At 32.5% G+C, this 12,989-nt stretch overlaps 1 protein-coding gene across 1 annotated transcript; it reads left to right on the forward strand.

Annotated features, from left to right (window-relative positions):
• Positions 1-245: 245 nt before the first annotated feature.
• On the forward strand, positions 246-2,161 carry LOC116001385 (WAT1-related protein At1g43650-like). The gene is made up of 7 exons (XM_031241270.1): positions 246-467; positions 560-622; positions 708-824; positions 896-1,145; positions 1,267-1,425; positions 1,540-1,691; positions 1,799-2,161. Exons 1-7 carry the CDS (start codon positions 277-279, stop codon positions 1,929-1,931), a joined length of 1,065 nt encoding a protein of 354 aa, XP_031097130.1. The 5' UTR covers positions 246-276; the 3' UTR covers positions 1,932-2,161.
• The last annotated feature ends 10,828 nt before the right edge of the window (positions 2,162-12,989 follow it).

Consider the following 12,989-nt stretch of genomic DNA (forward strand, 5'->3'; position numbering starts at 1 on the left):
TTTTTTTTGAATTAAAACTTGCATAATTGGAGTGTGAGATTCGTCCACGTCGATCCACACCACCTGATATTTCGTAAGCCTAGAAAAGAGCCCACTCCCAGAATAGAAACTTGGCCCTACTATAAAGATTACTCCAGTACGTACAGTGAGTTGAAAGGTGTTCGTTTAATTTATGGTCTACTCATCAGCCCTCTGATCTATAAATTCAAGACATTGTAATATGCTTATTATCCACCGTACCTTAAACTAAGAACAAACTAACATTATTAGTGAAACATGGATTTACAAGGTTGCATGAAGCCAAAAGTACCGCACATTGCCATGCTCATTGTTCAGTTGATCTATGCAGGCATGGCGTTATTGTCAAAGACCGCAATAGCTCAAGGCATGAGCCCTTTCATTTTTGTTGCCTATCGCCAAGCATTTGCCACCATTGCCTTAGCCCCATTCGCCGTTTTCCTTGACAGGTTTCCTCTTTTTTCTCGTCTATGTCGTCAACTTAATTGGCCCAACATTTTTTTTTTTAATTTTTCCTGTTTTTTTGTTGTTAACATAACAGAAAGAATCCTGTTTCCTTGTCGTACAACATCCTGTGGAAGATCTTCCTGGGCTCCTTCATAGGGTATGTATGGTCTAATTGATTGGTCAAATATGTATATATAAATCTGAATTAGTGTTTAACTGTTTTGTATGTTGTGATATTTCAGGATTACACTCGGTCTAAACCTCTACTGTTATGCTATAAAGTACACCTCAGCAACCTTTGCAGCAGCCACCACCAACATAATCCCTGCTCTGACTTTCGTTATGGCAGTTATATCAAGGTATTTTGTGCGATATATAAACATTATTTTGTTTTAATTTGCAATCAAATCATCACATTCAAAGCTTTCAGGGTGGAGAGCTTATCGATTAGGCAATCGCATGGAATGGCAAAAGTTTTGGGTTGTGTAATCAGTGTTTCAGGTGCTCTGGTGTTTGCTTTTGTTAAAGGGCCTCATGTACAGTTCATACACTCATCAACCCAAATCCATAGTCAAACTACCTCAGCTGCCAAGTTTTATTCTAAGAGTGGTGAGTTGGTCAAGGGTCCTTTACTCATGCTCTTAGCCAATTTGGTGTGGTCCATGTGGTATATTATGCAGGTGAATATAATTTTTTTTTTTTTTGGTTCTTCATGTTCCATGAACCTACTATGTCGCAATGAAAAATATATATATATGTTTCAGTTTAAATTGACAGTGAAACTATGCATTATATCTGTAGTCACGTATCGTGAAACAATATCCTGCAAAGGTACGCCTCACGACTCTACAGTGTCTGTTTAGCTGCGTGCAATCTTCAGTTTGGGCCATGGCAATGGAAAGGGACATTGCATCCTGGAGGCTCAAGTGGGATGTCAATTTAGTCTCAGTCATCTACTGTGTATGTTACATACTAATTTAACCACAAGCCCATCCATTAATGCATTTAAATGGAGAATTTTAATATAATAGTCTCAATTGAAATGCATTTAAAGAGCAAACATGCATACTGCAGGGAGTAATTGTGACAGCCATTACATATTGGCTGCAGCTTTGGGCAGTGGAGAAGAAAGGGCCAGTGTTCATAGCAGTGTTTACGCCATTATCACTAATCATAACTGCCACCATTTCTGCAATTTTGTGGAAGGAGAAGCTTTACTTGGGAAGGTACAACCTTAATTAATTAAGCGCATAGGATAGGTTCCTTGTTCATTAATGAATGAACTGACAAAGCTAACTAACACTGTACTGGAATTGAATGATGTTTTGGGCAGTGTTTTTGGGGCAATACTGCTGATAGGGGGACTGTACAGCTTCTTATGGGGGCAGAACAGGGAAGCAGAGGGGGAGAAAATAATGAAACACCCTAAAATGGATCGGAGTGCATTACACATCATCACTGACTGATCGATGAGACATCCATATATGATATTACATTTTCTAGCTTTAATTTTACTAAAGCCTCTCTTCAATGGAGTCTTGTCTTGTATTGTTTGCAACTTGTTAAGGAACCAGCTAGACATGCATGGGGACTAGGTAGAAACCTATGTTCTTGCAAAAGGGCAGACAACTAGATCATCATCTTTAATTTGTACAACACAGATCAGATTATATAATGGAAGCCACATTATCAACTACTATACAATATACATACATCAAACCAATTCAACCAATTCCATTTCACATTCAGACAGATTTAATTTCCTAGAAGTTTGTGAAAAAAACTTGATGTTATGCTATGGTACGTGGAAAAAAAAAACTCATAGAGTAATAAGAAGACTAAATACGACCCACATGATTGGATTGGCATCCGAATTCCCTTTCTATTTTTCAAGATTTCATCATTCTGGTGCACCAGAATATTTCAAATCGTATAGGTGGGCTTCAAAATCAAAACTAATTTTAAACCCGAAATTGAAAGTATTGTTCTTTTTTTTTTTTTTTTTTAAGTATTTGTTTCATCTAATTGCAAAATTCTTACGTTATATATTTTGCCATTCTTACAATCTCAAAAAAAAAAAAAGGATCAAAATCATATACCTCGGCTTCTAGAGATACCATCATTATACCATGATCGTGGACCATGAACTACATTGTAAAGTGGATTGTTGACATAGATTTTTATTTTTAGTATACTAATAGTTTATTTTTAGTATATTAAATGTTTATTTTTTGTAGAATACCTCAAAATGAACATTTTGTAATTAAAAGTGAATAACCAGTATGCTAGAAATGAACATTTACCTTGCAGTGTGGACCGTGGCCCATACTCCACAGTATAATTTTCCCTAGAGATAGAACTTGGCTTTTAAGCTCCACTCTACCTATGATGGTTTACTTTTTTGTGGTCACAAGCCAACTGTATGTTCTTTAAAATTTACAATAATTATAAAATTGACTCCGTATTTTTTTGTTTACTAAAATCTTCGTCCATTGATGAACCTTAATTGACTGTTAAGATTAGTCTTCATTTTTTACACGAGAATCATATACTCATTTAACCATACCTTTATATGTGTGTGCGTGCACGCAAAAATTATCATAGCAGATTATTTCCTTTCATAAAATTAAATTACAAGCTGCGTCGAGCTTAGAACATATATGCGTGTTTGGGCTAGGTAGTTTGTTATAAATGGGCCTTCAACTTCTTTTGCTTACCCAAAACAAATTTGTAATTGATCCTATTATGACTTAATGAGGCAATGGTATATAAATAAAGAGTTCCTAATCTTGGAATTGAGTTTAAGTTCTAAATATAAAAAGCTTTAGTGGCAAAGATCTTGAAATCTAACGATCAGTTATAAGTTTGAAATTCACTAGAAGCAATTCTAGTTGGGGGGTGGGGGGTATAATACTAGAGATATTTAATTTGTTGATTAGTATTAATAAAATTACTCCGTATAAAACAATTAAATCAGTTAAATAATTCAAACAATAGACCCAACCGATCAACTCTAAAAAATCAAGGTTTTGAAGAATCAAATTGACCAAACGAGTTTAAGATCAAATCGAGATTCAATAGTTAAATTCAATTGTATTGTGAAGTTAGACTAGATTGACTTACACTTGTCATGATACGAAATTAGATTGTCATTGTTGCAAACAGAGTTGTTGCGCACTACTTGACCAATTAACTGGCCACGTCCACTAATCAAAGCTCGTTGTGTCATCCTCATGCACTACCTGTCGTCATGATTTTGGTAGTACAGTGCACCATAGGATAAATAAGATTGTTCTCTCTTCTATCGAGGATATATTATATTTTTACTCCATATTATGACTTTTATTAATTTATTACTGTGGAATAATATGAACTATTCCATCATTTTTAGTTGACTAGCTAATCCCTTATCATTTTGTACTTAAGTAGTAATAAGAGCGCAGCACCACTCTTTCTCTCTATACATACATCTATACCAGCCTCAACATAGTATAAATTAAACATGGACCTATCACCTATATACTTTAGTATAATATAATTTATGATATCAAATATTTTATTTCGTATGATCATTAAACAAGATGATTTGATAATGAAATGAGTTCGAAATTTCAGAATTGTAATTATCAAACCACTTTTCATTGTTTCACCAAATTTATTAATTAAAACGGAGGCAATGCAGAAGAACTACTTTTGCTTTAATTTACCGCACTGGTTATATGCATGCATATGAGATTCTGCGGCAGCGTAGCAGCCAGCAGGCCCCTCCCCTCCCCTCCGACGCCACCGCTTTGCATTGGCAATCAATTGATTTGACTTGATGCTGCTAAAACAGCCAAAATATTTTCCATTGTGCAGACATGTTCTTTGAATCTTTCATTTCTACATCATAAAGTTTAAAATAAAAAAATTTGAAATGCATTTGTCAATTTAAAGTTGAGGGTGCAAGTTAGGAATGGCAATGGGTGGGGGTACGGTGGGTCTGGGAAAGCTACATTCATCACCCGATCCACCTTACATTTTCTCCACCATCTCCACCCTAACTCGCATCGAGTGGACATTTTCAAAACTCACATCTATTTCACCGGGTGCGGGTACCCACTACCGATATGTATCCACCACTTATCAACTTAAAAAAAATATATTTAAATTACTTACACATAATAAAATAATAAAACGTATTAGTTATACTAAAACATAAAATAATATAAATATTTCAATATAATAACTAAATTGTTAATTTTTAAAAATAAACTTAGTAGCTTAGATAAAAACATAACATTGTAAAAAGTTACCTAAAGTTATTCAAACTTCTATAATTAACAATATACTAGTACTATTTATTTTACTATTTTATATATATACACACATGGTGGGTCAGGTGGGCCGAGGTTCTAGGGGGATGTGCATTTTTTATTGACTTAATTTTTCGATCTCAAACGCTGACAAATGATTTCCATACGTTATTTTCCGAATTTATAAACAAACTATTAGTTCAAAATATCTATAAAAACTTACTATGTATTTATTTATAAAAGCTTACTTAATGACATCTTAGACAATATAGATAAAAAGCGAACAATTTTTAAAGTTGATAATAAAAAGTAGAACGAATCAAATTCATAAGGGAATAAATATGTCATCTTTTTTTTTTTTTTAGAGTACTACTGACTCGGTTACATTGTAATATCTGTTCATAAACTACTTTCTCAACCTACTGAAGCACAAAGAGTCAGCATCGCCTCCACTGAGGCTCGAACCTACCCCTCCAACATGGGGTGCAACCAAATGCCACTACCGGATGCCACTAGACCACAAGGTCATTGGCAAATATGTCATCTGGCTGGCTAATCAAATTATAGAGGGTGCTACTGCATGCTTTCTTATCATGTTAATAATCCACGGAACCATTAGGCAATTAGCTCTTTAATATGCTTCTAATAATGCTACACTAATTATCTTAATGGAACCTAACGTTGATGGAGAGATTGAAATGACTCCAACATTATGATTAAAGATGTTTGGTACCCATTTATCTTCTTTTGATTGAATTTTTTTTTTTAAATAAATTATTTTCTTGATCCGTCAAATCCGGGAGTACCCAAGCCAAGTAGATTCCTCCCATTGTGGATCATAATTTCTAAACAAAAAAAGCATATATGTTCTTGCATGCATGTTGTACGTATATATGTCGATCGTACGTATGTGTACAATAACTAATCAATTTCTATAACGTACAAATATTTAACTATATAAAGTAGTTTCATGTTTTTTCCCTTTATATCATTTTTCTTTGTTGTAAACTAGTTTCATATTATTCTAACAAGTTGAAGCACGAAGAGTCAATAGACCTCCCATATGGAAGAGTTACTACATGTCATCTGAACACAAAGGTGCTTGGCATCTGGCAATGTTTTCTTAAAATTGAAAAAAAAATAAACCAAAAAAAAAAAGGAAAGAAAGAAGTTGATGCCCAGTTGTAAAATTATAGGTGAAAGCCAAAATTTGGGGATTCGGCTTTCCTCTTATAGATATGGTATCACAATTAATTACCGAACAATCCAATCAACTGTCTTTTTCTAAAGCCAAAGTGTTACTCATTTATTTTGCTTGCATGTGAAGTCCCCCTTTTTTAGTTTTATTTTATGTACACTTTTTCCCCTTTGCTTTTTTTTTTTTTTTTAAACTTTTTTTATAATTAATTTGGTCAATGTCTAGTTCTCTCTCAAATTCTTGGTTGAAAAAATCAGATGGAATTTGTTTGTTGGCAAGACTGTTACAGCTGTGTATGTTTGTGTATACAGAGAAATTTTTTAGGTCATGAAAACTTAGTGGACAGGGAAATGATGAATCCTTGTGAAAATGATTAGAGATTTTATATACGTTTCGTGAAATTTTGGAATATGGATCCATTTGTTTTGTCGCTGTTTTCAATTTTAGAAAGAGGATTGTTGGTGTGACTTTTGATCTATCGGACAATTACATGTTATCGTGCCCATATTGGTTGACTCCTGTTGAATGCGCTCGGAGAATTGCAGTTTTAGATCTTGGGTTATTTTATAATAGAACTCTATGTAAGATTTAAATATAGTCTAACGATACGGAATAAAATCTACAAGAAACTTAATTATGTAGTAATGGAAGTGAAATCAGTGTATATCTCCTGTCATAGTTGATATCTTGTTGTGTTGCCTCTTAAATGTTACACCTAGAGAATTACATTAGTCGTTTTGTATCATACTGGTATTTTCTGAGTAGCATGAGTACCGAAACTTTAGGTATTATATAATACATGTTCTGCATCCCATGACATTATATAGACATAATATAATGGTGGAATACAGACAAAACCTAACAGGGCATTTGGTTGGAGTGAATTACAATTCCATTCTCACTTAATTCTCTCATAATTCCGAAAACAACTAAATTCCTTCGTTTGGTTGGAGGGAATCGCAATTCCATGAAATTGCGTGGAATTACAATTCCCTTATTTTCATGGAATTAGAATCTCATGTCCATATTTTCAAAAATAAAAATAAAAAAAAAATCTCATGTCCGTCGGGATTTTAATTCTGTGGATTTTCAGAAGAAAAAAAATATCATCCAGAGACAAAAAATTATTTTTCCGTTCGTTTAACAGCTTGGGTCCACCTGACTAATTTCCACTCGCTTCGGGAGGCAAAGGAGTTGACGCAGGGAGAATATTCACCTGTGAAAATCAAATTCGAATTCTCCCAAAACTTTTTGTACAAAGAGAACTCACTTACCACTTGAACTACCTATTGGGTGGTAAAGCTTAGACTCTTCGATAGCAGTGAGCATCCTTTGGCAAGAAAAAGAGGATCAGAGCACGTAGAATATGCTCATCATGAAATGTGGGGTGCTGATTTGAAAAGGCAACAATTGTGCAGATGACTTTATAAATTTATATTTTAAAATTTATTTTCACGAGCATTTTTCCTCTTGTTATTTTCACGAGCTTTTCATTTTCATTAGCATAAATCGTTTAGTTTGGTTTCGGTAAGTGTTGATCTTATCCTGGGCGAGCAAAAAAGAATGATGAACGAAGACTCAGATCTTTGATGAAGCTTTAAGCTCTTTGAAGGAACATAGCTTCGTAGTTATGAAACAGTCTGCGATTCAAGTTTTCTATAGTATAATTAGAAAAGTTGTTTCTATGTCTGAGTGTAAAGAATGATTTACCATTTCATTATTGATCATATGTAAACGTTTTATGTTATTAATTAATGGAATAGCTACGTTTACCTTTCAAAAAAAAACAAGAGAGGAAGTAGTACAACTTGAATCCATAATCTTTTAAAACAATTAATTAATTTAACATTTAATCCTTGCATCTTGAAATTGTGTCGGGACCAAATGAGGCAAAAATGCATTTTTGTCAAAATTAAATTTAAATAATGAGAAGTATCTGCGTTTTAATTATTACCAAAAAAAATATTCGAAGGAGAGTGAGATCGTCATCAATTGAGGTACATACATGCATTATTGCATGCAATTTGAATGGCTACAAAGTATGAGAATATTTAGTTTGACTTCCATTTGTTTAATTGGTCACCTAGTGCAACTCATATCGTGATAAAATATCACTTATTATACTTAAAACTATAACTTGTAGAAAATGCGTAACTTTATTTTTTTATACTAGTGCAACCCTATCAAGATCAAGCGTTCACCATTACGTCACTAATGTCAAAATCGATCAAACACTAATCACTATGCTAAAACCTAAAAGCCTTAGTTAGTACCAAATGTACGACTTTATTTCCTTATATTACTGCAACACATGTCATGATACAAAATTTACCACTTCACCAAAAAGTTATAGTTAATAACGAATGCACAATTTTATTTTCTTATACTTGCATAATAATCTTCCAAGCTTCCTACCTGCACTTGCCAGCCTCAACTGCATAGCATGACCAGCTATAATACTAATTGTCAAATCAAGTGCTTAGTACTATGTCAAAAGCTATAATTACTAATGCATACACAAGTTTATTTCCTTATGCTTACATTGTATAGTAGTTAGTATTATGTTTTAATGCTAGGATGTTGAACTAGGTTCTCAAACCTCGTCCAACAACTCACTTAATCTCGATAACTTATTATATTAATATAAATTTGTCATGTTTTGTGTATATGTTTTTAATGTTCTTCTGCCGTGGGAAAAAAAAAAAAAAAAAAAAGGTGATGGAATACACTTTAATATAGTAACAAAAACATGTACAGTTTTTTTATTTAAAAAAAAAGCATTCCCCATATAATAATAATAATAATAATAATAATAATAATAATAATAAGGCAAAAAGTTGTGTGAGACTCTCATAGATCATTGTCCATGAAGCGGATCGGGTCAAAGATGAAATTGTAATACTAATAAAAAATAAAAAAATTTATTACTAGTATGAGAAAATGTAATAATGTTACATTTTGAATTAAAAGGATGACTTCGTACATTTTTTCTCATAAGTATTATATTTTCTCTTATAAACAACAAATACATGACAACATTGAAAATCGTAATACTTTTATATAAAAATGTAAAAGTATTACATTTTTTCGTCAAAAGTATTAAATTTATCCTTATAAATAAGGAATGCTTTATTCCTTGTTAGTATTATTATTTTTTTTTGTATAAGTATTACGAAATACGAAATATTTATTTTTATTGACCCGACATAACTGGTCTCACAAATTTTTATTTGTGTGTGACTTTTATATAAATGTGATTCTAATAATAATAATAATAATTAAGTATCTTGTAATTCGATAATATCAATGTTATTTTTTAAAATATGGGTTTCAGGTTCCAAACGCATTCCAATCTTCTAGAAAGTATTTAAAACATAGTAATAGTAGTAGTAAATGTTTAGATATCCGAAATACGTAATGCATCATGATATTTTGTTGATCTGGATTAGAAAAAACATGGAATTCAAAAAGTCAGCGATATACATATTGGCAACGGATGGGAGTAGTTCGGATGAAGAAGAAGTGAACAAGTTCCCATGCTCATCAAATTCTGGATGGATAAGCTAAGCGCATGCATAACGTAACGGTGCTCGAATTTCCATGTTACTTTTCATTCAATTCCTCTCTGATATCTTGATAAAAACAAAACCATACAATTTAATAAACTGCCCTTCTGATCATCTGCTCTATTCTTCTTCTCCCAGACCCAGTGTTGCTAGTTATGTTTCACGTGCCCACTCCTCTTCCATCTCATCAGACCTGAGCTCGCTATACTAGCTGCACCGGCCACCACCACCTACCTTTCCATTAATACTTAAAAACATTGCATGGGCACACTTTTTTAGACTCCCTTCTACACTCAATTTACTTTTCTTTCCTACTTTATTTTTTCCATAAATCTAACATCAAAATCATATTTCGCTTACTCTAAATAATATATATATATAAAGGAGAATTCTATTTGTACTGACACTTATTGCTACTTACGCCACATTTTAATAGGTGTACTAATTTTATAGGTGGTATAAATAGATCGAACAACTTGCTATTTGTACCGCCTTCATTCAAATTAATCAAACGTTTTTATTTAAAATCTTTTTTAAATAGAACAACTTGTTATGTTTTTTCTTTAGTAAAATTTTCAGCTTTTTACAATTTCAAAATTATTTACACCCATTTTTCATTGTCAAAAACTTGTGGAAAACTGTCTCACGAATATTAATTCATGAGGTTAAAGATCCGACTAATTAATCAAAGATCTGACATGTCTCATGGATTGAGACCTATGCTTTTTTATTAGGAGTGGTGCCAATAGAAACACCCTTATATGGAATTAAAAATTATATGGAACACAGAATCACGATGGTTGATGGGTCAAAGATATTGTAGCAATCATGACCATATGTTGACAATGAAGACCATTGCGGTATGTTTCTACCACGGCGCAGGAGTGGAAGTGCAATGCGTTCCTACAAGGAAATCCACCCTCATTTTGTCACTCATCGAAACCAAACAAAAACTTGATTAGGGTGAGAATTCGATTCGTGTCACGAATAAAAGAAATTTAAATTTAAACTATATTAACTCGATTTATCTGTTCATAAACTTAAAATTGAATTCACAAAATTGAAGATATATATAATCTTGCAAAATGGAAAAATGTAGCCAAACAAAGAACAATATCTGTAAACAAAAAAGAGACGGATGGAGGGAGTGTTCAGGGTTACATTGATATGCTAACCGGGCAGCTAGTATATTCACGTGGTGAAAGCAAACCCTCATAAATACTGGGATGTGACAGTAGAACGAGCAGTATAATAGGGTAGAAAGAATTTTGGGATATAATTAGGAAGAATCCATAAGTACATGTACTTTGGTGCAAAGTCTCCAGAATTATTTAAGGGTTTATTTGATATTACTATGTATGTTTGGATTGGATTGGAGTGTGTTTGTATGCATCTAGTTGTTAATTATTGGAGTTATTGGACTGCCCCACCACAGTTCAGTTTGGTACAAATTAAGCTTTTATGCAAAAAAAAAAAAAAAAAAAAAAAAAAAAAAAGATTATTGAACTCCAGCCGCTAGCTTTAACTTTATTTAAAGTTAGATTAATTACAATAGCCTAGATTAGCTAGCGCGCAAAGCTTCCATATCATGCAGACCTTTCTAGCTATAACCAACTAATTACGTCTAAATTGTATTCGACTTGCAGGTAGGATATATAGGCAATTGTTATACTATTCATATTATGTTGTAAATCCTAATCTAAAAGGATGTTGCTAATTGTATCACCCTCTAGTGAAAGTTGTGTGTAAATAAATTTTAAAATTATAAAAATATGAAAAATTTCAATAATTATATAAGTGGTGTAAATTGTATAATGGTGTACGTCATATTTAAACCAATATGATCAAATGTAATTTACATATTTTTATCGATAATTTTTAATTAAAAGATTAAAAAAAACTCATCGCCTTCTCCGGTGAAAAGGCCACCATTTGTCTTCTCCATTGAGAAGGCGACCATTGGGTTTCCTTTTCCAGTGAGAATGCAAGGATTTCTTTTTTAATATTTTAAATAAAAACATAATGTTTGACTAATTTTAATGAAGGTAGTGCAAATAGCAAGGTGTTCTATTTACACCATGTTAGATAACATGGTAATTACAAACACATAAGTACATAACATGATAATTGTAGACCCATAAATTGTTAACTGCATGTACAAAATATGTTAATTGTAGACACATAAGATACTACATCTTATGTGTCTACAATTAACATGTTCTGTACATACTGTTAACCGTTTATGTTCTGTAATTACCATATCGTTTATGTGTTCGTAGTTTTCATTTCATTTTGTGTGTGTCTGTAATTACCATTACCATATGATGTGATGAGATTACCATATCGTTTATGTGTTCGTAGTTTTCATTTCATTTTGTGTGTGTCTGTAATTACCATATGATGTGTTGTCTTCATCGAATTTGCTTACAGGTACAGAATGTGTCAACTACAAATACAGAATGTAATTACCATATGATGTGGTACAGAATGTGTCAACTAGTCTTCATCAATTTGCTTACAGGTACAGAATGTGTAACTACAAATACAGAATGTAATTACCATATGATGTGTCTTCATCGACTGTGTAACTACTAGTCTTCATCAATTTGCTTACAGGTACAGAATGTGTAACTACAAATACAGAATGTAGTTACCATATGTGTCTTCATCGAATGTGTAACTACTACAAATACAGAATGTAATTACCATACATTACCATATGATGTGTCTTCATCGAATGTGTCAACTACAAATACATAATGTAATTACCATACATTACCATATGATGTGTCTTCATCGAATGTGTCAACTACAAATACATAATGTAATTACCATATGATGTATGCTTACAGATACAGAATGTGTCAACTACAAATACCGGGGATGGATTGTGCAAGTAGTTTTATGTCTTGATTTGTCTACTCCTACCTGTAAATTTAACAGTTGTCTCCACTGAGACTCAAACCCACCCCCATCAATCGAGACACCGGGTGCCATTAGACCACAAGGTCTTTGAAATATAATTATGATAATCTTGTAAATATATTGCGAGTTTTCTTTGAAACGTGACTGGGATATTGTGGTCGCAGATATTAGTTAAAAATTTATATAAATATATAGTAAATTTAATGCCAGTTTTCTTTGAAACGGGTAATAAGTTGACGGATTGATTGAGATAATCTGGTTACGTTGCGGATATTAAATACGGAGTAAATATTTATGTATAGAGAGAGTAAATTTAATATCAGTTTTTTTTTAGTCAATGACTTTTGTGGTCTAGTGACATACCGTGACTCTCTTCTATGAGAGGGGAGTTTGAGCTTCAGTGAGAACAATATTTTGACTTTTTGTGTTTGGGTAGGTTGAGAAAATAGTTATGAACAGATACTACATTTGTAACAGATTCAGTAGTACTAAAAAAAAAAAAAAAAAAAAAAAAAAAAAAAAAAAAAAAAAAAAAAAAAA

The sequence above is a fragment of the Ipomoea triloba genome, chromosome 1 (assembly GCF_003576645.1).
Source record: "Ipomoea triloba cultivar NCNSP0323 chromosome 1, ASM357664v1".
In the NCBI taxonomy this organism is placed as follows: domain Eukaryota; kingdom Viridiplantae; phylum Streptophyta; class Magnoliopsida; order Solanales; family Convolvulaceae; genus Ipomoea; species Ipomoea triloba.